This window comes from Bubalus bubalis, chromosome 21 (assembly GCF_019923935.1).
Source record: "Bubalus bubalis isolate 160015118507 breed Murrah chromosome 21, NDDB_SH_1, whole genome shotgun sequence".
Lineage (NCBI taxonomy): Eukaryota > Metazoa > Chordata > Mammalia > Artiodactyla > Bovidae > Bubalus > Bubalus bubalis.
In genome coordinates, this window is record NC_059177.1 from 25,976,845 (window position 1) to 26,004,002 (window position 27,158).

The window sequence follows — 27,158 nt, forward strand, 5'->3', positions numbered from 1 at the left end:
GGTGGCCAAAGTATTGGAGTTTCAGCTTTAGCATCAGTCCTTCCCATGAATACCCAGCACTGATCTCCTTTAGAACGGAATGGTTGGATCTCCTTGCAGTCCAAGGGACTCTCAAGAGTCTTCTCCAACACCACAGTTCAAAAGCATCAATTCTTTGGTGCTCAGCTTTCTTCACAGTCCAACTCTCACATCCATACATGACCGCTGTTCTTCTTAGAAGCATATTCTTCCTGGGTCTGTTGCGACACTGCTCTCAATACCTGCCCTGGCTGAGATTTTCATAACTGGCATCTGCAGTGAGAGCACCTAGGCTATATCACTTAAGTTAGTGATCTGTGAAAAGCCAGGGCAGAATTGCTCTCTTTCTGATGTCTCCTCTGCTTAGTATAGGGGAGCAAAAATTTGCCGCCCCAAAACATCTCTTTGGCATGCAGATTATTTTGAGCTGAAAATAATCAAGGCCCAAAAGATTCAGGAAGGCCCAAAAGATTCAGGAAGAAACTCTGATCTCGCCACTAACTGCATAAAATAGTTTAGTTAGAAGGCCTATTTCTGGAATACAGCTATTGCAGAAATATGTGCCAAGAATGGCTAGCATAGTGGATCAGATGGTAAAGAATCTGCCTGCAATGCGGGAGACCCAGGTTCGATCCCTGGGTCGGGAAGATACCCTGGCGAAGGGAATGGCAACTGTCTCCAGTATTCTTGCCTGGACAATTCTAGGTTTGGTGGGGGGAAACTGCAGGGTCTAGACATTAGAGTCCACTCTCTGTCCCCATGTCTGCCCGGCCCTGCAAACATAGACAAATCCAACATTGGCTCTTCCATCTCCAGTCTTTCTTGGAGATGCTGTCCTCTCCTCTGAAGCCCCAAGTATCCTCTTTAGTCTTTAGCTGAAGATGGTGTTTAAGCTCTGGCCCTTTTGGTGAGACTCAGTTCTCCTGGCTTGCTCCCATGTATACATGTTACTACCCTTTTGTTTTTCTCCTGTTAATCTGTTTCATGCCAATTTAATTTTTAGATGAGCCAGGAGAAAAAGGAAAATTTCTTCCTCCCTGATATTGGCACAAAGGAGAACAGATGTGTGTGGTGTAATTTTAAGTTGAACTGAAATGCCTCAGTAGGTACCACAGTGAGCCTGAGGACATTGGCTAGGGGACAGGAAATATCTGGTGGCTGCAATGAGGCTGTGGGCATGCAGGAACACCAGAACAGATTTTTTTCAAAGGTTGGAACATGCAACTGTATTCCAGACAGGTAAGACCTATTTGAAAGGATAGGGGGAAAAAGGCTTAAGACAGAAGAAAGAATGTTTAAAATGGAAATTTCTGAGAGAAAGCATCATCACTGAATCCCAGTCTTTCATCTATTATCCACAAATCTCTGGTAACTGATGAAAATGACTTATGTTGAAATTTTACTCATTTAGTCATAACTGTACACAAAAAAATAAGATGATAAATTTCTCTCACGATGATCAAAACTGAGATGCAAATGTCTGAATGTTTACAATGTAATAAGCAAGCTAATTAGAGATGTTTATCACTAGAAGGAAAACAAAACAGAAAACTTGGTACCTATGAAATATACAACACAGAGGTTATTTTCTTAGTAACAGATTTCTATTAAATATCTATATTCTAACAGATCAAAAATTATTAGGTTCAGCAAACTTGGATTTCACTGCAACTTTTTAGAAGTAGATTTGTTACTTGAAAACGAGACTTTCTCAAATAGGTCGATTACTGAATTGTGTTTGAATTCATGACGTCTTTTTAAAATGCACCACAATTATGGTTATAAAATTATGTATAAATACTTGCCTATTACACTTACTAAATTTCAAAAGCCCTATATGATGCAAAAGTTTACAACACAAACACTTAGTTGGATGCAGTTGAAACATATCTGTGATCATAATTTGATTTTTGTATTTAGAAAATTCTAGAGGCCATTTTGGTTTCCTAGGTGGCACAGTAAAGAATTTGCCTGCCAATGCAGGAGAGGAAAGAGATGCCAGTTGGACTCCTGGGTCAGTGACCCACTGGGACCCACTCCAGTATTCTTGCCTGGAAAATTCCATGGACAGAGCAGTGTGGCAGGCTTGTGAGATTTTAGTTCCCCAACTAGCGATGACAGATTTTAGTTGTGTTTATTATATTAATAAAGAATAAATAATACAGTAAAATACATGCTTTTGCTTAAGCACACTGGATGTTTTCAGAATGGGCCACATTGTCAAAGTTTATAGTAACATTGCTCTTTTCTCATATGACTAATCCTGTTATTTAATTAGTTTCCAAGCAAAAGACAAAGTAAGGGAAAGAAGAAAGTGCAGGAAGGCGGAATAAAATTGAGTGAAAGTGAACTTATCCATCCATATGATTAATGAAGGATATATTCACTGCCTTCACACTTTAAAAAAAAGAAAGACTTCTTCAGCTGGGCTTGCTTTTCACTTGCATGTGTGAAGAAAAACTCCTAAAACATACAACTGAGGGCACGTTTAGTAGTTTCTCATTAAGGATAAAGGATTAAATGTCCCCCATAAAAACATTATTTACATCTCAATACTGCTAATAGCTGTTTTATGAATAGCAAGGACAATTTGTTCAGGAAACCTATATTCCTTTGGAGCCCTATAGTCAACATTTTAAATTGCATAATTAATTTTACATCCTTGATTTATTTTTTTCTTTTTGCAACCTTTGCAGTTCTTCTGAAAGCTTCAGTCTCACAGTCAAGAAACCCGTGGCCAGATTGTTAAAATATTCAGCTACCGTAGCGATGTTCCAGCCATCTGGAAGGATTTCTAATAGTCAGCAACTTGGAGTAAGAGCAGCTAACAATTAGACCTGTCGGGTTCGTGGGTATGTGTTGGTGCTGGGATGGGGGAGGCAGGCAGAGGGTTACAGAAAAACATCCCTGCTGTGTGGTATAGCTGTATTATGCAGAGGCATCAAACACTGACTAAAATTATGGAAAAAAATCTCTCAAACTCTTCATCTCTGAATTCCTTGGTGAATAATGTCAGAGGAATATGTCACTATTGGCAACTGTTGATATTTATGCATAACAACAGGCTTTCTCTTATAACAGGTTTTGTTTTTGTTGAACTAAGGGAAATGATACTCTCATTTTTGGATTTCCATTCTTCCTATCTTAACTAATTACACACATTGTGAGATGTGCTAAGTTGCTTCAGTCCTGCCCAACTCTTTGTGACCCCATGGACTGTAGCCTGCCAGGCTCCTCTGTCCATGGGATTCTCCAGGCAAGAATACTGGAGTGGGTTGCCATTTCCTTCTCCAAGGGAATCTTCCCAACCCAGGGATTGAACTGGCATCTCTTGCATCTCCTGCATTGGCAGGCGAATTCTTTATCACTAGCGCCACTTGGGAAACCCACACTGAGAGACGGGTTTTGGAAATCTGCTGCTAGTCCAAACAACAACATGATTAAAAGTTATCTCAACATTTACTTGTGAATATAACTTGCATCTGAGCCTTTCTTTTTTCCATTACTTAAAACAGTGGGCCTTTACTCAGGTATTCCTTGTGCAGAATGAAGCTTTAAGAGGGGAACTTCATTGGAATATAAATGAAAGCCTTAAAGCACCAGTTCACTAAATAGAAACCTGACAGAGATCATTTCTTTCAATAGTTAAGCCTGCACAGCACTCAAAAAGCACAAATGCAGTAATCATCCCATTAATTTGATCAATACAGTCAACCAAATCATACATAAAAACTGCAGTGTTATCAGGACCACAGAAATAGGTCTGCATCAGTCAGACTCACAGGATGACTAGGTAACCTTTACATGTGCCCAGCAGCCAGAGCCCTGTAAGTAATGCTGTGGCTCACCTTCTTTTTCAATGGTGACATCACTGCCTACTGATTTCTGTGAATACAGCAAACAATATACCAGGCTCTACTGACCAAAAAGCTTGAGTTTACAGAAAGAGGACATGAATATAACATGTTTTTTGCACCTTTTGGTAGAGAAATAACGCTTACATCATACTATCTATTTTTCTTTCCCCTTCAGTAACATACTAAATATCATCTGAACCCAAGAGATAGATCTCCCCCAAGCAGGAAACAGTGAAGATAGTAATCTCTCTGACTCTCTCATTTCATTGGTAAGAAATGGAGATACAGAAAGGTGAAGTAAATTGGGCAAGGACCCAGGAAGTTAATGCCAGGACTGGGAAACTCCAAGCTTCTCTCAGGCCTATCGTAATACTTTCTATGATGGTAATGCTTTCTTCTTTTAAGGTTTCATATTATGCAGTGTTATACACATATTACAGTAAGTGTTTTCTCATAATAAGATGATCTAGGAGATTAGGTTTAGTGACTATTCAAATAGTCAAAGTCATCTGTGTTCAATCCCTAACCTGAGATCTTTTCTTGTCATTTGTCCCTTCTATGTGGTTTCATGGGGTAAATGACAAACCTGGTTAATTGAAGTCTAATATATTCCATTGCTCATGCTACAATTAAATGCTGAAACAGCATACTCATTTATATATATATATGCATTTGAGGTTGACTATACATATGAATTCACCTTTTTTTTTAATAGAAAAATAAATCAACACGGGAAATGTACCTTCTACTGTAACTTGAAAATCATGAGTGGCTGATCCCAAGAAATTGCTGGCTGTGCAGCGATAGTTTCCTTTGTCCTGAGAGGAGACATTCTCTATCTTCAAAGTTTTGCCATAATTTTCTTTTGTTTCTCTTCCCTTTGGTAAATCACCTCCCATTTTGTTCCAATCAACTTGTGGAGTTGGTCTGTGAAACAATACATAAATGGTAAACATTTTAAGTGAAAAATAAAATATAAAGAAATCCACAGGGTACTTCCCTCACCATGCTACTTTCAGGTCTGCACTCAAGGGTTCCACTGAAACCTCAGCCTTCCCAGTGCATAGACCTGCCCACCACCACCCACCATCCATGGTGAAGACCAGGGTTGGATCATGTCTCCTTCATTGCAAGCTCCTTTAATGGGCTACCTCTTCAGAAATCTTCTGTTTCCTCTACTAAGAGGGCTAGCTCCATGGAAGTGCTGAATACAGATGGTTAGATGAAGGATGGATGACTGGACCCATAGAAATGTACAAGATTTTTTTTCAAGTGTGCTATCTCCCTGTGGGTGGTTTTGAAGGGGCCAGAAATAACAGCCGTCTTCCCCACATGAGTTTGAAAAACACCATAAACTAAGACCCAAGGTTTATGATAGCAGAGGGTAGCCGTGACACCCCTCTTAATCCTTATGAGGCTGCTATTGCAGAATAAGACTCAAATGTGGGTGCCCAGTGTACTGGCTGGACCGGGGAATAGCTCATTTTGGGCCAAGGTGGGCTCTGAGGCATAGACTGGGTCATCCAGGCAGACTGTCACCCTAGTAGGGAATACAGGAATCAAGGAATGAACCGAATCTCTCTTGATTAGAAAAATTAGATCACCCAATACAAATAACAAATGATAAAAAGCAAGAACAAAACAAATCCCAAATTGATAACTTGTCATACACCAACACAATGACGTTTTCCACCTTATCTGGGTGGAAAACAAGAATGAGGAATCAAGCCTGCTAGGTTTAAAACAGAAAAATCCCATCTGTTGGGATTTTTGAAATGAAAATTTTTGAATGCAAACCAGACAAGTGGAGAAGTGGGATGCTCTATGACTTTTGTGATTTAAAAATGATATGAAGAACAGTGATGCCAGATTTTAACTGATGGATGATTTTTTTTTTCTCCTCTTCACTTGAGCTGTATGACTGAGTGGAAGAAGTATTTTTGCTGTTTTTACTGATGACTTGTTTTTTCTCACTACATTTCTTTTTATCATTAATACCTGAAAGTTATTGAGTATGTTCTAAATGGGAGCATCATTATCATCATTTTACCAGTGAGGATTCTAAAGTTCAAGAAGTTAATTTGCTTAAAGTCACTGGGGTAATAAATGACATGTTAGAACTTGAAATTGTCTGACTAAACTTGTTCTTCTGATCAGTCTCCTATTTTATTTGTGCTTTCCCCATTCTTTTTTTTCCCCTTCCTAACCATGAATTCTGAGAATATATGCTTATAGGCAAATTAATTAGTTACTAGTTAATGAGTGAACAAGTCATACTGTTTGCATCAATTTTCTTAAATTGTATTGTTAGGCAATAGTTAAAATAATTCAGTTATTATGCAAAAAAATAGAAGTAAAAATGATGATTTTTACACACATCTAGTCTCTTCCCTCATTGCATAAGTACTTGTGTGGAACCACCACTACCGTTCATGTCACCAGGCTTAAAATACAGGATATAGTACTGACTCCTATAGGAACAGTAAGGATGCTCAGATAGGTGGCTATGACAGTGTGTTAGCTGTTGGCTTCCTGAGCACACCACCCAACAGGATGCTTAACCCATGCCTCCTGACTGTTTGCTCTGCACTCCATCTGTCAAAACGGCAATTTGCCAAAGTGCAGGCTGCTCTGGACCTTAGTTCCTCCAAATCAGGGGATTTTTGTAAGCTCATACTTTAATGGTACAAGCATCTCACCTGCTGTAAAATCTTTTTTTTTTTTTTTTTTTTTTTGCCAGTCCTTGGAAACCAGCCTGGAAACCAGCCTAATCGTCTAATACCTATTCTTTGAAAGAATAGGATAAAATGATTATCTAATAAGTATCATATGACTATGAGACAAATTCATCTGGGGACACATCTATACCACTGCAAGAACATCCAGCTATTGTCATGGTAATATTTTTCTTTCCTTTTTCAAAAATTTAGTGAACATTTACTAACAGCACTTGAACAATAAATTTTCGAAGGAAAATATACTGCTTAATCCATTTTTATACATAAATGCACACCATACCATCATCTCAACGTTTTCTTTAGGTCCTTGCCCAGCCAACTTTAATTCTTAAACTTCCTTTGTTTGCAAGAGAATTGTATCTAGCTTCAACCCATGAATTCACAAAACAGAGAAAAGATAGAAAATTGGAGCCCAGCAGTCAGCAGAGGGAATTTGCCTTTAAGTCTAACGAAGCTTTCACAGGATGTGAGTGAGTGTGAACTGGTCCATGAATGTGCTCTTTCCACCAAGGGACTCACACTCACCATCTGCACTCCTTTTGGGGAGTGCACACTTTTCTGAATGAAATTCATAATGTTGTTTTTTAGCTGTTCTTAGTTTCCACCTTGCAGAATCTGAACCCCTCAACCTTTCCCTCTGAAAGCTTTCCCGTTTTACTTAATAGTATCCACATTTTCATTATTACTAGCCATTTTCTGAAACATCTACTATATCCCACTCCTTTAGACTCAGGCACAGTGCCATCCTCTGTCCACCCTGCCTTTAACTGAAAAGAACAGTTCATTCGGTTGAAATATGCTGAAGAAGTTAAATTTAGAGGTGGTTTAGGGTTCTGGAGACAGACAGGATGGAATCCCAGCCTCCACTGCGTACCAAGTGTAAAGAGGTGAAGCCCACTCTCTGGCCTGCACCTGCCTAACCAACAACAGGAATGAGTCATGAGATGCGTGTGGCGAGGAGAAAATGAGCTAATGTATGTAAAGGGCAAGACGCAGTGCCTGACACATGATCAAGAGGACAATAGCTTCATTATACCTATTACAATAGAAGGTTCGTGGTTTAAAACTTCTTAGAGGGCCTCCCTGGTGGTTCAGCAGTAAAGAATTTGTCTGCCAACGCAGAAGACATGGGTTCAATCCCTGGTCTGGGAGGATCCCATATACCACAGAGCAACTAAGCCCAAGCACCACAACTATTGAACCAGTGTTCTAGAGCCCAGGAAGTACAACTCCTGAAGCCTGAGATCCACAGCAAGAGAAGTCACTGCAATGAGAAGCCTGCACACCGCAACTAGAGAGCAGCCCTTACTTGCCACACCTAGAGAAAAAGTCCATGTAGCAATGAAGACCCAGCACTGTCAAAAGGAAATAATTGAATAAATTTTAAAACAAAACTTCTTAGAATACATTTTTTTTCAAGTACTCTAAAAATTTTATAGTGTATCACATTCACCTGGAACAGAACTAGACCAGATAGGATTCTCAATCTAAATCCATGATGACTATGAAGAAAACCCTTCAGATGAACTTCTCTGACAAGGCCTTAGGAATCCTCAAGTCCCAAAGACAACACTTGCCAGTGCTCACTTTTTCTCTATTGGCTCATGATGCTGCATTTTCTGAAAAGCTCATAGAGTCTATTTTATTGAAGACCATCCATGCAGTTGGCAGCCCACTCGAGAGTTAAGTTATGGCATTTGTGGGAAACAGGAGAAAAGAGTTACTGACATGTTCTCCCTGCCCAAAGAGTCAACCAAGAATAGTGATGAACCATGGAAGAATGTAATTTCTACCACTATAAACGCATATGAAGAAGAGCAAAAATGCAGGCAGTTACCAATATGATCCAAACGAACCTGATGCTTTCATCTCCTCACATAATACAGAGATAAAATTCCTGAACAGAGGCCATGTCACTGCACATCTAATTACTCTATGGCAATATACTTGGGCAGTTTAAGACAGATAAGCAACCTGAATATTTTGCAGGATGGAAAGAGAAATTTACAAAGCTTAGGGGTTATAAAACCATTAAAATCTGCTCCTTTTGTTCACAGTCCAATTTAAAACCACTCATTCAGAATATACACTGAACAATGAATGAGTATGAATTTCAAATTCTAGTCCATGAACCAGATGACCAGCTATAAAAAGCCCTTAGTTTACAAACTGAGTATATAAACTCAGGTGCTAGGAAGGTGGGATGTTTTTTCCCACAGTATTCCCAATGGCAGGGATTGGTATGTGGTGGTAAAGTAAGGTGATGATAGCAAAGAGACAATCTTGTATGATCAGGTGTTAAATAAGATGATCCTTGTTTACACAGACTTATGATAGCCACTCAACAAGCATCACAATTTCAAGAGGTGACCAAGTGACGTCTTTTCTTGGAGGATTTGCAAAACTGTACTTTAGGTGTGAAAAAAAGTTTGGGTCATTGGTTCTGATGTGCAACTCTCTTAAATTGCATGATCTGGGACTTCTCTGGTGATCCAGTGGTTGAGAACCTGCCTGCCAATGCAGGAGACATGGGTTTGATCCCTGGTCCAGAACCATTTCACAACGCCACAGGACAAATACACTCATGTGTCACAACTACTGAGCCTGTGCTCGAGAGCCCGGGAACCACAACTGCTGGGCCCACATGTGTCACTACTGAAGCCCGCGTGCCTGGAGCCCATGCTCTGCCGCAGGAGAAGCCACTGCCTACACACGGTAATTAGAGAAAGCTTGTGCACAGCAACAAAGACCCAGTGCAGACAAAAAAAAATTTAATTTAAATTGCATGATCTAGATCTGTTTGTGTGCAAAGGACAGGTGGGTAAAATAAGAGAGATCCATAGAACCTGGGGAAACATAACAAGCAGAAGCAGGACAAATCATACAGCAGAAAGACATAAACCTGGCACCAATAGTGACGGGCTGACTCTTCACAACCTCGTGCTCTAAGGATGCATCCCCTGTTGACCGAGGTAAGGAGGGCACTGCCAATGCCACCTCCATTCACACCTTCACCAACTGACAGAGCTATCTAATTACAAATCAATCTCGGTCACAGCCTGAAATCTGCGGAGAGAAGTGCAAATTACTTTCCCCAGAAATGTAGTAACAGGATTTCCTCTTCTAAAGAAATCATTTCTTAAAGATGCATGCAGGCACACTCTTCACTGCTACCTTATTCTTTACAGAACAGAATGGAAAAAGTCACGAACAGGGTCAAGTTACTCACAGGCCTTCAGCAAAACACTCGAGCAGCAGGGTGTCCCCTTTGAGGATGGTGACAAAAGACTCACTGCCACTTTCAGGAGGAGGCAACAATAGTCGGGGTTTTCTCTGCTTGATTGAATTTGCTACAGAACAGAACAGAAAAGACTCAGATTTTGTTCAAACTAAGAAACTCCGCTGGCACTCAATCCTTCCTAAAACATATTTAACCATATGGACCTGTGTGTGTGTGTGTATATTTACACACAGATTTTAATTTATTTTCACACATTTATTTCACGTATATTTCACACATTTTAATATATTCCTATTTAAATAGATTCCACTCTTACCAGGAAGCATGGGTTGCCCTTCAGATACATTACCTAGGTGCTGCATCAAGATTTATAAAGGTTATGATTCAAACCACATCTTCAAATTCAGAAGTTCAAACAGTGTTCAAGATAATTAGTTTCTTGATGAAAGCCTTAAGTTCACTGACAGTCAATAGCTTTATATTCCACATTTTAATCATACTTGGTCATGTTTGATGGCTGCAAGTATTTTTCTTGAATTGAATGTGCCTAAGTATCTGACAGGATTCCTCTTATAATACAGTTTCCTGGTCCCTACACCCAGAAAACTCTGATTCAAGAAGCCTGTAGTGCACACCAGGCATCTATGAATTTATCAGTGAGGTGATTCTACTTTCAGTCTTATATCCTCAAAGACAAACACTGCTGTACAAAAAGATTCACAAGCCATCTCAGTAACTGGTGAGGAAATGTTCCATTTCTTATTTTCCTAAAGTGAAAGTCACTCGGTCCTGTCTGACTCTTTGCAATCCCATGGACTATACAGTCCATGGAATTCTCCAGGCCAGAATACCGGCTTGGGTAGCTGTTCCCTTCTCCAGGGGATCTTCCCAATCCAGGGATCAAACCCAGGTCTCCCGCATTGCAGGCAGATTCTTTACTGTCTGAGCCACTGGAGAAGCCCCTTTTTCCTAAGAAGCCTTTCAAATACAATGGAAAATGAAGAAGCTTCCATTTTCAATGCAGATTCGGATTGCCATTCCAAGTGTTCACACAAATTATGTTTCATATCCAATGTCAATATGATTTGATGTGATATGTGAAGTGTAGACGGAGAAGGCAATGGCACCCCACTCCGGTACTCTTGCCTGGAAAATCCCATGGATGGAGGAGCCTGGTAGGCTGCAGTCCATGGGGTCGCTAAGAGTCAAGACATGACTGAGCGACTTCTCTTTCACTTTTCACTTTCATGCATTGGAGAAGGAAATGGCAACCCACTCCAGTGTTCTTGCCTGGAGAATCCCAGGGACGGGGGAGCCTGGTGGGCTGCCGTCTATGGGGTCGCACAGAGTCGGACACGACTGAAGTGACTTAGCAGCAGCAGCAGCGAACTGTAAAGGTGAGGGCTGCTATCAGAGTAGAGGAATGAAAGGTACTGACAGCAGTGTGTACCTGGCCACAGCTTCCTTATAAGTGTTTATTTGTTTTTTGAAAAATATGAACATGTATTATATGGTGTGATTTTTTTTTTACACTTTTATATTGGAGCACAGCCTATTAACAACTGTGTGATAGGTTCAGATAGACAGCAAAGGGACTCAGCCATACATAAACATGTATCCATTCTCCCCCAAACTCCCCTCCTATCCATGTGTAATGATTTTATTGAGTGCTGAAAAGATACAACAATATATGTTTGTGTTATTGACCTCAAAGGAAACAATGTTGCCTATATACACCTAATCAGTCCATTTTCAAACTGAGGGTACAGCAAGGAGAGCCCTCATCCAGCCCTGGTAACGTTATCAGTATATTAGATTACCAAAGTTATCATGGAGGGTTCATTGCTAGTGCGAATTATAAAAGAAATATTTGTTGCATTCAGACAAATGATTCTTTTCTCTGTAGAAAAACTACTTACCATATTATTTGGTTAAATGTTCTATGGGAAAAAAAATTTTTTTAAATAATAAAAACCATTTCATAGACAAGTGAGCTTGGAAAATGCTGCAACTTATATTCTTTCTCACTGAATCACAATGGACAGTTGTGTAGTAAGTACTTCAAGAGGTCTAGAAAGGAAAATAACCATTTGACTTTCTTACACTCAATGCTTTCTCTACTTCTGTTACACTCAACCATTGCTTTTTCCTTTCTTCATAAAACAGCTCTCTCCCAAACTGCTGATTAACCATAAGAGGCATTTTTGTAGATCCATAATAATTACTCCATGAAAAACATAATGTTATATATGTATATGTATTTACTTATGGTAATTATATCATCAATAAGTATATAGGTGTATTTATATAGTTCTGCATTCGTAAATAGTACCCCCTTTTACATACATTTAACGGGGATGGGAGAAAATAGAACCCTCTATGTTAACCTTTTCCTTACTAAGAGTATCAGTATATTAATAAACTCAGAAGGTATTAAAGTTCAAATTCTGAGATGACAATGAGAGACCACAGGTGAAAATAAATGTCAACATTCTACATGTCATCAACTTACCCTTGGAAATAATTTCTGTGGATGAACTCGAGTCATTAACATGCTTTACTGAAATAAAAAAATGGAAGAAAAAACTCACAAACATAATGGTAGGTGCTGACATCGAAACAATGAAAAGCCATAGTTTTCTCCTACAAAAATTACAAAATGAGGTATAAGCATACTTCACTAGAACAGCGCCTTTGGGAACATAGTTATATAATATTTATAAAGAGCTTAATCTTGAGCTACCATAGATGAAATCTGAGTGGAAAGCACACAAATTAGAGCTCCATTAAAGAGAATTGAGGTTGCTGAAGGATGCTATAGTGAAGCCCTGGCATAGAGAATCAACACACAACAAATTGATGAACCAAGTTATGAAACAATTATGAACCACGTTAGACAATGGAATGGTCATGCCAACTTTTGACTCTACCAGAGCCAGTTATTCAGTCAATGAATTTCTGGAAATTATCTCTGCCCTTTAAATCTTGGTTATTTCTTTGACTAATAATGACAGTTTTCAAATTTAAGAACCCAGGATGCCATCTGCAGAATCAAGTAGGAAAGAGAAGCAATTCAAATAACTTTGCCAATTTGGGAAATATAGAAAAGTTTGATGTGATAAAAATGATAATATTACTTCTTGTTATTTTTGACTCTGTTCTTTTCTCCCACATTTTCAGCCTTGCCAGTTTATCCGAAATCACAGAGATTCTGAGCCTGAGACTTGCTGAGAAAACCCTGCAATTTTGTTCTGTATTTCACACAAGGAAAATGACTCGACTCTCCAGTCATCAAGTGAAATACACTTGTCCTGTGAATTGAGATTTGATTTTCTGGGTGCAGGAGACAGAGCTACTGTCGATGTGCAGCTGCAGATGTCTCTTTCATCTGGAAGGAGCCTTCAGAGTTAAACTAAACAATGCTGGAAAATATCAACCCAGCTTTAACTGGCTTCAACCAGAATAAAATTACAGACACATTTGTCTTCCACATTCATGCTGGCACAATAAATTATTTCAACTTACAACTGTTAACTGTTAGCTTCATTGGCATTTTCTGCACAATAGTCCTCAATCTCGGGAATGCAGCAAAGCAACAGTAATCGTTCCGACTGTCCTTTTCCTCCACATTTGCGAAGTACAGATCTCCCTTTTGGCTCATGTATACTCTCTCATCTTGCTCAATGTGTTCTAATTCTGGAAGAGAAATATCTTTTCATTAAAAGGGGCAACTGTCCTTTATTATGCCTCGTCGCCTTTTTTTCATTATCCTTTCTTTCATATTATTTTATTTTTCATGTAGGCTCTTCCTATTCCTCCCAAGTCTGGTCTTATTATAGAAGTGATTAGTGAGTAAGAAGTAAAACACAAAAAAACAACAAGAAAATCATTGAGAAAGCGCTTATCACCATTAACTGAAGTACACTGATGGACAACTAGTCTAGGCATTGGACCTCTCCTGACCATTTAGGATTCTACTTCTGCTCTATGGGTCTGCACTGACTTATTTGAAAACTAGTCCAAACAGATAATGGCCTAATTATTACTTTTATTATATTAGGATCCTATTTGTTAAAAACAGATTTTCACAAAATAGTGTTTGAGATATTAATCCCTCTGCCATGATGCAGCCTAGTTAGATTCTAAGATGGATGCAATCTGGAACTCTGGCTACAACCAAGAGTAGCTTCTTTTGCTTTCTTCCAAATCCTGTATGATTATCACTTTTCTCTGTGGGTCACAATGAGAAAAGATTTAGATAGACCTGCTAAGGCACATGCCAGAAGTAGGATTTACAAGAAGCTGGAATCCCAATGCAAGAGCTGATGACAGCTTTTGGAAAATTAAACACAGAAGTTCATACTAATTTCTAATACTACTAATAATTTGTGCATCACTGTATTAAGTAAGTGCAACATATTAAAAGAGAAATATAAAGCCAGCAACACAGATACAAGCCATTCTCAACTTGACATACTGTATCGTATTAACAGACTCCACTCTTTCCAGATATGACAAAATCAAGACATATTCAGTGGTTTTCTAGTGCTTTCATGTATATTCAGAACTCAGAGCAGACTATAGATGGAAATAGTTTTTAAACTATACTTGATTTCACATCATAAGTTCATATTGATTTTGTATCCTTCATTTCCATATGTCATTTGACACAATGCGTGAAATTAAAATGTCCCCTTATTGATAGAAAAGAACATTACTTACCAATATTCATCCAATAAATGTGTAAAGGTGGCAGGCCTTTGGGAGGGTTGCATGGAAGGACAATTGGATCACCTTCCTCCACTTCAAGAGGGTCGATTTTTTCTTTGGGAAATTTTGGAGCATCTGATATAAAAAATCATTTAAAGACACCGTTTAAAAATTTTAATCTTACAAGTAATGCTTAATGTTACACGTATTATCTTAAAGCATTCTTCTTGTAGAAATTGGAACATTTTTAGTAAATTCAACACCCTAAATCTTCTTGTCTATGACCTGCAGAGGAAAATACTGTTAACAATCTGTGCTGCATCATTATACAACTTTAAAAATATTTCTGCATTCTGTAACTGTAGATAACAAATAATTTTGCTTTGACATCAATAAGGCAACAATATGCTTGTGCATATTTCTCAGTTAAGAGGTATAAGCTCTGAGTCATAGGAGTTGCTCATTTTAAGTTTTCATAGATTTGGTATCATTTTTTCCAAACATTGTGCTTTATTTTTAGGCAGATACTTATTTTCTGTCTTTTGCTTTCTTCTGAAGCCCCTGAATATAACTGGCAAATATTCCAATCAGATCATATCAAACAAAATAGACAATTCAAAGCCCACATGGGGAAAAAATGGTATGAATACAATGAAAAACCAAACATGACCACTAGAAGTTGCAAAGAGAGCCATCCACATTGGAATCACTCCCAGTAAATAAAATTTTAAGTGAAATGACATGGATGTAGGACAGGAGACTTTGCAGTATTTCAAAATACTGTTTCTTTCCCATGCTGGAATCAATTTCCTAAAAAAGGTCAATTCAATTACTGAGAATGTAAGTCACAACAGTGCAGAATTTGAAATACAATACCGAAGTTTGATATTTTATGAAGTTATTTATAAAATAGCTTTAAGAATATTCAAAATATATTCCACCTCAACATTATTTGTACATCTGCACTGTAGAATTACTTAGGGTTTGATAGATGAGAAAAGTCTTATATGAGGTATTTATAGCCTTCCTGACCTGATAGAATTTATTAGCAGTTTTCCATCTCTATATTTCATTCTTAAAATATGGCTCACAAAAGATTATTATTATTCCTGAGAGTCTAAAAATATATTCATTTACTGTCAATTTTCCTCTTGAGAAGCTTGGTGCCGTTCCCTTGCTCCTCACCCCCACCTCCTACTCTAACGCCTCAGTGACTGAGGGAACTTGCTGACATTTCTTATCGATGCACTAGCTACAGTGAATTGCTTTTTGTCTAAATTCAAGGACCTTTCACGGCTTAACATCGCGGGAGGCAGTGTCTTTATTACACTGCCTTTGCCAGTTCAAAAGACAGGCGCTGGCGTGTGACAGTCCTCAGTGGATTCCCTCGCGGTCTACTCATTCTAAGATTTCTCCTGGCAAGTCTGGAAATAAAATTTGAGATGGGAACCATCTTGGACATGAATTTGGTATATTTTCTGCAAAATGACTTGTATAACATTTGCTGTCAGTCAAAGCTAAGGCTTGATAGACATGAGTTTGAGCAAGCTCCCAGAGTTGGTGTTGGACAGGGAAGCCTGGCGTGCTGCAGACCATGGCGTTGCAAAGAGTGGGACATGACTGAGTGACTGAACTGAGCTATCTCAGAATCGTGCTTTTACTCTAGGTAGAATGAAACTGGAGAATCCCATGGATGGAGGAGCCTGGTGAGCTGGACACGACTGAGTGACTTCCCTTTCACTTTTCACTTTCATTCACTGGAGAAGGAAATGGCAACCCACTCCAGTGTTCTTGCCTGGAGAATCCCAAGGACGGGGGAGCCTGGTGGGCTGCCGTCTATGGGGTCGCACAGAGTCGGACACGACTGAAGCGACTTAGCAGCAGCAGCAGAATGAAACTTCCAACAAAAGATAGAAAAATATCTGAGTATATCCCCTACATGTACCTTGTTGATAAATTATCAATACCACGTATTTGGTAAAGCCTTAGCTTTGACTGACAGCAAATGTTATACAAGTCATTTTGCAGAAATATACCTTATGCAAGTAAAGTGCAGTAACTTACAGAACTAGTATGTACCCTAAGCTCCAAATTCAAATCACTTGTTTAGTGAAACTCGCTCTAACTAAAGCTCAGTATTTATTGTTATTGAAGTTAGCAGTGTTGTTTGATAGTTACTGAATCTATTTATCTGTTTATACTCACATAATAGAAGCAAAAGACAAAGAGAAACAGATTAGGAAATGAAAGACACATGTAATCCTGTTTTGCAACTAGCAAACTTTACAGTGCCAAGTATGAATACACAGTTCCCTGGGTGGTATCTATTGTCAAGTTGCTAATTAAGTTGTATAAAGCCCTAATTGGAGAGCTGTCTCTTTAGAAAAAAATTTAATAATTCAAACAGATAGTATCGCCAGTGAAGAACTATCATCCTTGTATTAATTAAATCTAGATTATAAAATTCTAATTACAAAAGTATAACTATGTTACTCAACTGGCTTCCAAGGCATTCATAATAAAAAAGATAAAATAAGATTTAGAAGTCTACCAAAGCCTTTATCACATACCATAAATCTGGAACAGCTTTAACCAAAGATGAAATTAATACCTGGAAACTGGGAAGAATATTTATATATTTAATAATTTAAGGCCCAAGAATAAACACTGTAAAGGATAAAAATTTGTCAGGGTTTTTTAGATCTTACTCTTTGACTTTCAAACTATATAGTAAATTTGATGCAAAGCAAAAAATTGAATATTTTAACATTTACAGATAAATGTGAAATTTAATTATTATAACAACTGCAAGCATGACGTCTACCTCAATTCATTTTAAAAAATGACTATTTAAAAATGACTCCCAATGAATTTTGCTAATTGTATTTCTCTCATGATAAACATTAGCATTGTTGAGTTTGAACAGATGCAATACTTTAAAAACATGAATTGTAAACAGTCATTTTTCTTTTGTGTGAGGCAACTACACTGCTGGAGCTCACCAACACATTTCAAATGAGTGCTCCATTAACACCAAAAACAAAGTCACTGAATTGTGTATCACTTAATTGTGACTATGGACATGGGTTTGGGTGGACTCTGGGAGTTGGTGATGGACAGAGAGGCCTGGCGTGCTGCGGTTCATGGGGTCGCAAAGAGTTGGACACGACTGAGCGACTGAACTGAACTGAACTAATTCTGACTAGACTTGACCATGGAATGGTGTCTTTGCAAAGGGATCAGCATCCACTTCTACATTAGCATCTACCTAAGTAGGATTTCGGAGAAGGCAATGGCACCCCACTCCAGCACTCTTGCCTGGAAAATCCCATGGACGGAGGAGCCTGGTGGGCTGCAGTCCACAGGGTCTCGAAGAGTCGGACACGACTGAGCGACTTCCCTTTCACTTTTCACTTTCCTGCATTGGAGAAGGAAATGGCAACCCACTCCAGTGTTCTTGCCTGGAGAATCCCAAGGACAGGGGAGCCTGGTGGGCTGCCGTCTATGGGGTCACACAGAGTCGGACACGACTGAAGAGACTTAGCAGCAGCAGCAGCAAGTAGGATTTGAAGAATGTTAGGAAATCCCATAATATCAAGTCTAGATGAAGCCATAAACATTTAGTCCCTATCAGTCTACCTCATCAGAAAATCAAGCAAAGCATAGCACCCATCCCTTTACTACTTTTCAATAGGCTTCCACACTCATTATTCAGTGTAGCAGACAAACTTCTAGGAACAACTCCAAGGGCCCAATTCCCTAAAAACCCACCTGGCATGAAAAGCCTTTCGGAGAGACAAATTAGCTACATGCTAGTCTTCCTATTGAAGCTATCAACACACAGCAAACCTGCAAATACAAACTCTCTAGGGGCTCAATACTTGAGGTACTGACAATTAGTTTTGAAACCCATCATCTTAACACTTTCAACTAATATGTTAAAAAAAAATAACATCTTGTACTTGAAATATAGCAGACTTGTGAAAAACAATTTTTTTATCTACAGACTAGCCTATAAACGGCTCTGGCCTGGACACTAAAACTAACTGGCTCTTTTGCTTCAGACCACTATCCTTACTTTCTGTGCCCCCTTTTTACTTTTCTCTGGCATCTTAGAATCCTTTCAGTTCATCTCTCTGGGCTCCTCAAAAGCCTCCCTCAGAGGCTTGTCTTAAGGACATGTTGCACAGTCCCACATGGCAACCAACTTAACAGTAAAGAACTGGTAATGAAATGTCATCAGAGAAATTTAATGAAATACAAGTAATTCTGACTAACCACGTCAATGAAAAGGTACTGGTGACTTAACCAAGTTATTATCTTTGTTACCTACGGAGTATCTTTCTCTGATACCCAAAGAATAAAATCAACTCTCCGTATATTCTCTATCTTTCTCTGAGTCTGAAAACCTATTGCCAAGGTTATTTTCAACAAAGAAGGATAATGCTTTTTAGCTCATCCAGAGGATGTGTTAACAGAATGATCAAAGCATAGGCAACACTGTGGAACATCAGATTATAAACATGTGCTCTGGAGCCAGCTGCTTAGGGCTGAATCCTGGCTTCATCCCTTACCATGTGACCTGAGCCTATTACTTAATGTGTTTCAGTTTCTTCATTCATAAAATGGAATTTGACATGACACCTAATTCATTGATTTGTGGCAAAGTTTAAATCAACTATTTCATATAAATCAATTAACATAGTGTCGGGCACTTAAAAATCACTCAGTATGTTGGCTCTTGTTCAAATATTTTCACTTTACATGGTAAACCCAGTCACATTGTATAGAGATGGGCAAAGGGACAAAGAGCTTTCCTTTGCTATTGTTTTTGATCTTTCATGTAGCCTATATCATAACAACTTCTACATTTTATTCAATTATTTGGAATTAACGTTATAAAATAAAGTAGGAAGGGTGCCTGAGGGATGAAAGACTGTATCTTATAGAGAACCTATGGTTTGTTTAATGAATTATCCTGTCCCCCTTCCTATGCCAAAGAGCGTTATCTATTTTGACTTCTCACTTTGTTTACAGGACTGGCCTGGGGAGCTTTTGAGTGCTTTCCTTTTCCCTTGAATGTGCTCAGCAAATTGCTGACAGTCTGGCATCATTATCATGAATGCAAGCCACTGAGCTCACATGCTGTATCACCCTGAACTCCAGTTTCTGTCTGCAAAGAGATTTAATTGATTCCCATTTCCTGTAGAGTACCCTATTAACCCACTTAGAAGTACAGAGAAATAGCACTGCCTTTCAGTCTATGAACTGGTAATGAATTCACACTAAGGAAGGACAACCAATGCAGTCCATTTCATTCTAGTCATTCACATACTGGGACGCATGAGAGCAAAATCCTCGGCCTTAATTAAACCTTTAAAACTCTAAGTTGCACTCTCTACTGAACAAATTGATGCTCCTAAGGTTAGTTTGCATATATTAGTAGAAGAAACTAGCATATACCCCTGGACCCCTACTTTTGCTATTCTACCCTTCCCAAATTAGAGCAGTAAATAGCCAAGATATGTCTTAAGGAAACTGACCTGAGGAATTCATACAAATATAGAAACCCAGCACACTAGAAATTCTAGGTAGTTTCTACTAAAACAATATACAGATGATTTCACCCCTAAACCTGCTATTCCCTGCATTACTTTATGAGTAATGCATACTGCATTTTTACCTTTATTCATTCTTTTAATCTTTAGCCAGTAAATCAATCACTGATAATAAGAATTCACACAGCATTTATAAGACAATACAGAGAATGAAGAATAGGACAGGATGATATCATTCTCACCTTTAATATCCTGATCAATATATTTGACAGTCAAAGTTTCTTCCAAACAAAAAATGCTTTTAAAATTCCACAGAATTTACACATGGATATTCCTAACATTACTGATTATTACTAATTTTTCTTTTTATAATAGTCAAAGTTAGAAACAATCCAAATGGACATCAATTGGTGAATGGACAAACAAAATGTGGTATATCTGTATCATTATTATATGAATATTATTCAGCAATAAAAATGAACCAACTACTGATTTATCCTAGAACATGAATGAATCACAAAATCAGGCTAAGTGGAAAGAAGCTAGATGGAAAAGATCACATATTGTATGATTTCATTTACATGAAATATTCAGAAAAAAACATTTCTAGAGGCAAGCATCAGACTGGCGACCGCCTGGGCCTGGGCTTGGGGACAGAGAGCACCTAATCTTTAAGGGATGAGGGCAATGCTCTAATACTGGCTTCTAATGATAGTTCAACTGAAAGTTTTTATGAAAAAAGGAACCACTGTGTACATAAGCTGGTAAAATTTATGATGTGTAAATAATACACAGAATCTATAAGAAAAATTCGTATAGGCTAAAGTTATGACCAACCTAGGTAGCATACTGAAAAGCAGAGACTTTACTTGGCCAACAAAGGCCCGTCTAGTCAAAGCTATGGTTTTTCCAGTGGTCATGTATGGATGTGAGAGTTGGACTGTGAAGAAAGCTGAGCGCCGAAGAATTGATGCTTTTGAACTGTGGTGCTGGAGAAGACTCTTGCGAGTCCCTTGGACTGCAAAGAGATCCAACCAGTCCATCCTAAAGGAAATCTGTCCTGAATATTCATTGGAAGGACTTATGCTGAAGCTGAAACTCCAATATTTTGGCCACCTCATGCGAAGAGTTGACTCACTGGAAAAGACCCTGATACTGGGAGGGATTGGGGGAGAGGAGAAGGGGATGACAGAGGATGAGATGGCTGGATGGCATCACCGACTCGATGGATGTGAGTTTGAGTGAACTCCGGGAGTTGGTGATGGACAGGGAGGCCTGGCATGCTGCGATTCATGGGGTCGCAAAGAGTCGGACACGACTGAGCGACTGAACTGAATTGAAGATAGACTAAGAATGTTAAGTGGAGAAGGCTGATCTGTGCCCTCAAGGATGAATAAAACTGAACAGCCAAAACGGAATTATTTACAGCTTCATTCTAACTTCACTGATATCTGTCATAATGAAGGCAACAAAATAGCTTACCTTCTCTCCAGACTCATTGACCACACCCACAGGATGTAGGTTTCTTGGGTACAGTCTTTCCTTTGTTCACTGCTGTATCTCAAATTACTAGAAAAGCGTCTGACACATGAAGGGCGTTTAATGAAGATCTGTTGAATAATTCACGGCCTAACTTACCACGCCATATCTTGGAAAATCCATTCAGTTGAATGATTTTCTCCATATTTGATAACAGTACATTGTATTTGGTTGTTTTATTTTTTCTTTTATGCTTTCTTTTCCTGGCAAAGTCAACTGCAATTTTGTTAAAAGTAGATAACTAAACACAGTTTATAAAATTTTCTGTCTGTAAGGGGTAATGACCAGATTTTCAGCTACTGTACCTATGTTTAAACTTACAGTCTAGCCTTTAAGTTTGTTCTAAAGAAAAGTTTAAGAAATGAGAGTTAAAACTTTAAAGTTTTACAAACTTTAAAGCTCATATCACAGAGTGTAATATAAATGAAGAATCAATTCTCTACACCTTAAGAGAAGAATCAATTGATAAAACTTGTAGGAAGCCTTAAATGGTCTCTGAATTATAAACTCCTAGGAATTGGGCTGATGGTCCTATTCAACATATAAATAATTGCAGAAAGGTGTTAGATGATGAAGTAATTTTAGGAGGAGCTGGAAATGATGCATGAGAAACCTGATTTACTTTCCTCTTTTCTACAGCAGCAGAAAAAATGGTGCAATTATCCACTACATAGCTCAGATTCAACTCTCATCTCTTAATTACAATACTAGCCAATTCCAGTACCCTTACATTGTTCATGCCTTCACTTGGTCTGCTTTGATAATGACAGAAAACATTTTCTTTTCAAAATCCTTTAATTGCAGAACATTATACTAAAATGTGCCATTTCTCTGCTATAGGTCTAGCAACTGCCTGTTCCTTTGTGTCTCCATAGCAACCACTAGAATTCAGGTTAGGAATCACCCTGACGCCTTGTCTTGTACAACAGATTTTTTTATATCTTCCTTTCCTCTCCCTCTGTCTCCTACTTCCTCATCTTATTTCAGTTAATTATATTATATACTTATCTATATTATACACTATATTATAGTTTATAGTAATATAATCTGTAATACAGAACTATAACTATAGCTGTATAGTTAGTTATATTTATGTGATTTTATGATTCTCAATTAGTTTTCTGACCCAGAATTCATGAACATTCCCTACCGTCATTTTAAACCCAAACTCCAGAGGCAAATTTTCAAGTCTGTATGTCACTACTCCACCCACTACTATGCTCTAACATCACACTTAATAATTCAGTATGTCTAAGACAAATCAGTATGCTACATACTAATTAATTTTGCATATAGAAAGACCACATAAAAGAAATGTAAAGAATAAAAAGAAAGAAATGCAACACTCTTTACCCACCACCCATCGTAAGAGAAACATAAAAGCACCGTCACCTTTCCATCTGGTGTAGATCCTACCTATTCCACATCCCGTTAGAGGTAACTACCATCCTAGATTTTGTTTTCATCATTCTCTTGTTCTACATTATGATTTTACCACATGAAATGATAATCGTAAACAATATTCATTTTTACATATAGTGACCTTATATAAATGAAATCCCACTTTATGTTTCTTTTAGAGATTTGCTTTCATTGTTTAACACATCTCTAAGGTTCATCAGTCTTCACTGCTGAGTAATTTTTGTATGACTATGCCACAATTATTTCATTGTATCACAAATGAACTTGTGTTTTTGGTCAGTATATTTCTAAAACACAAACAATGCTGCCACAGCTATTCCTGGTGCTCACAGGTAAGGGGCATGTGCACATGAGCAAAGAAGAGGAATTTCTGGGTCACTGGTGAGGAGTATCTTTAACTAAGTAGGCAGCGACCAATATCCTCCACAGTCCAAGCAGTAAACTGGACTCTCCACAGAGGATACCTGTTATGCCGGTCGCAAAGTCGCACCTAAAACTGCTACTTTCAGACTCTGCTGTATTTCCCAATTTTGCAGGAATCAAATGCTTTTATTATTTAGGTTACCATAGATCTATTTCTGATTACTAATTATATTAAGCATATTTTTATATTTGTATCGCCCATTGCAATTTGAGGTGCAAGTTTATATCTTTTGCCACTTCCTTTTTTGCTCTTCACTTGGTGGTGGTGGTTTAGTCGCTAAGTTGTGTCTGACTCTTTGTGACCCCATGGACGATAGCCTGCCAGGCTCCTCTGTCCATGGGATTCTCCAGGCAAGAATACTGGACTGGGTTGCCATTTCCTTCTCCAACTTCAGTTTAGTCGCTCAGTCGTGTCCGACTCTTTGCGACCCCATGAACTGCAGCACTCCAAGCCTCCCTGTCCATCACCAACTCCTGGAGTCCACCCAAACCCATGTCCATCGAGTCTGTGACACTATCCAACCATGTCATCCTCTGTCGTCCCCTTCTCCTCCTGCCCTCAATCCTTCCCAGCATCAGGGTCTTTTCTCCAACTTAGAGATCTGTAAAATTATTTATAAACACATTAATATCATCTTCAGTTATATTCATTGGTAATGTTTTCTTTTTGGATTTTTGTAATACCCATTTCTCAACTGTATTTTGGTCATATTTACTTCATAGCTAATGTATCATCAAATACTGAAAAACACTCTGCAGTTTCAGGTATAATGTTCTATACATGCTGATTAGCTAGAGCTTGTGATTGGGTTCTTTAAATTCTCCATACATCTTTATATTGCATATGCCTGGTACATTAATCTCCAGGGAGCCTTTATAAAATAAAGTCTATTTTGATTGATAATAGAGCCATATGTACTTTTCTTTTGAACAGTATTTATTCAAGATATTTCTTTATCTATTAAAAAGATCAAACATCTTTTCTCCCTTTTAGTTTCAACAATTCTGTTTTCTCATGATTTAGATGTGTAATGTGGTAAATAGCTTATAACTTTTTAAATTTTGGAGCATTTAGTTTATTTACTTTCATCTTTAATTAATTATATGTTTAGATTAGAAAAGGCAGAGGAACCAGAGATCAAATTGCCAACATCCGCTGGACCATGGAAAAAGCAAGACAGTTCCAGAAAAACATCTATTTCTGCTTTATTGACTATGTCAAAGCCTTTGACTGTGTGGATCACAATCAACTGTGGAAAATTCTGAAAGAGATGGACAGGGAGGCCTGGCATGCTGCGATTCACAGGGTTGCAAAGATTCAGACATGACTGAGCGACTGAACTGAACTGAATTGATGTTTAGATTTATTTCTAAGTTTTTTTTCTCTCCTCTCTTGCCTTTTTCTTTTTTCTTGATGCCAGAGTTTGATAATCACTCATATTTTGTTCTATATGTATACTGTAACTATACATTTTAAGAGATACTTGTTAAGGGTTTAAATTTGAGTTATAGTCTCTCCTCTAGAACAATACAGAAAACTTAAAAAAATTTAAACCAGTTTCCTGTTCCAACTTTAAGGATAACACACACGTTTTTCATTATTTGTTCTCCCCAGGTCTGTGTACATTCTACTCCCCCAGCATAAGGTGTCCGTATCCTGAAAGGTCTAGAACTCTGCAAGAAGAAATTGCAAAATAGAACCTCTTGGCAGTTTTATATCTAAGAATTTTTTTCTTTAAAGCCTTTGGTTAGGATTCTTTGGTTAGAATCAAGTACTGTTGGATACCTTAAAATTCAGGAAAATAAATGACCAAATGTGAAAGTCAGTCATCAGAGATCCCATGCTACAGAGATCAGATCTGGTAATAAAGAAGTTGCTTACTCTTGGGGATAATTATTGATAAATAACAGCTTTAATGGTAAGGGAGCTTGTAGTTTTCCATGGTTATGATCTATGGAAGATATCACGAACATATACTAATATCACTGGGCATGCATACTGAGGTTAGCTGGGGCTACGCCGTTTGTTTTGCCCCTCCTAACAAGGTGAGTAGAAGCTGCCTGTGTGACTTCTTGTGGGAAGCAGTGTTCTATACCCCCACGCTCTGACCCAGATGGTACAAGTTTCTCATGGTGCAGAGATAGGATGATGGTATATCCATCAGTTAGCATCTCCGAAAAGCTACATGGGGAACAGCTGCCCCGAAGAGCTGCCAGAACTACAGCAAACTGCATCACCAAGGAACAACCCTGTATTAACACAAGGGCTTGGGCATTACTTGTGACTGCAGCATAACCTAGCCAAATCTAACTAATATTTTTAATTTCATTGGATGAACAAAATAAATACTATTTTTCCTCATGTTACATGTATTATTAGTGAAACACAGTGCAAGTATGTCACTTGCAAGGTCATCAACTTCTAAATATCAAAACCTGGAAGATAATTTCCCTTATAAATAACATATAAAGCAATTATAAGCTGATTAAATTAATAATCTTATTTCATTGAAGCCTAGTATAACTCCTACTAAACTTCACTAAAATATTAAATGAAATCTCCTCTGTAATCAGAGAAGGCAATGGCACCCCACTCCAGCACTCTTGCCTGGAAAATCCCATGGATGGAGGAGCCTGGTGGGCTGCAGTCCATGGGGTCGCTAAGAGTCAGACACGACTGAGCGACTTCACTTTCACTTTTCACTTTCATGCATTGGAGAAGGAAATGGCAACCCACTCCAGTGTTCTTGCCTAGAGAATTGCAGGGACAGGGGAGCCTGGTGGCCTGCCGTCTATGGGGTTGTACAGAGTCAGACATGACTGAAGCGACTTAGCAGCTCCTCTGTAATACTTACTGTTGCTACTGCTGTTTAAATGCTAACTTGAGTATGACTCTTTTGCAACCGCATGGACTGTAACCCACCCAGGTTCCTCTCTGCATGGAATTCTCCAGGCAAGAATACTGGAGTGGGTTGCCATTTCCTTCTCTAGGGGATCTTTTCCAACCAGGGATTGAACCCATGTCTCCTGCACCAGCAAGCAGGTTCTTTACCACTGAGCTACCTGGGAAGCACTGAAATACTTACTAGGAACTATAAACTCGATTTCTTCTGACATAGCAATCCCCAGCTTGTTAGAAGCAAAGCAGCGGTATTTTCCTTGAAAGTGAGATATGTGCCCATCATTTGGTATCCTGAAAGTTCCCCCATTGTTAGATACAATTATCCGAGGGTCAGAGAGATTAAAAGGCTTGTCATCCTTATTCCACAAGAATCTGTAAGATAAAACTAAAGTTAGCAACCCTGAAAAAAATCAGAACTTATTTACAAACAAATATACAGAAATAAGAAAACCAAGACATTTTAAAATAAAAAGTATATAATACATCTATTTAACTGAATATAACAATACAAAAAATGTATCTAAAATAATCTGAGAAATCTTATAAACTGCTACAGACTTAATGTTTATGTGTCCCTAAAATTCTTATGTTGAAGTCTATTTCCCAGTGTATTGTAATAGTATTCGAGGGTAGGGCCTTGGAGAGGTGTTTATGTCATGAGGGTGAAGTCCTCACAAATGGGATTGCGGTCCTTATAAAAGGGATCCCATTATTGCTCCCTTCTGCCATGTGAGGTTACAAGAAGATGAC

General features: G+C 38.4%; 1 protein-coding gene across 10 annotated transcripts in view; it reads right to left on the reverse strand.

The window, feature by feature from the left end:
• The window catches only part of CHL1 (cell adhesion molecule L1 like), a 352,993-nt gene that overhangs the window by 63,531 nt on the left and 262,304 nt on the right, over positions 1-27,158 (reverse strand). For 9 of the 10 annotated variants that reach the window (XM_044934072.2, XM_006075573.4, XM_044934076.2 and 6 more), the window contains 6 exons: positions 26,593-26,780; positions 14,577-14,699; positions 13,380-13,550; positions 12,367-12,414; positions 9,843-9,963; positions 4,618-4,802 (listed from right to left, as the gene is read on the reverse strand). In XM_044934072.2, coding sequence (XP_044790007.2) covers positions 4,618-4,802; positions 9,843-9,963; positions 12,367-12,414; positions 13,380-13,550; positions 14,577-14,699; positions 26,593-26,780 — 836 coding nt within the window. The remainder of the gene's footprint in view (positions 1-4,617; positions 4,803-9,842; positions 9,964-12,366; positions 12,415-13,379; positions 13,551-14,576; positions 14,700-26,592; positions 26,781-27,158) is intronic. The other variant, XM_044934075.2, reaches the window with a different exon arrangement.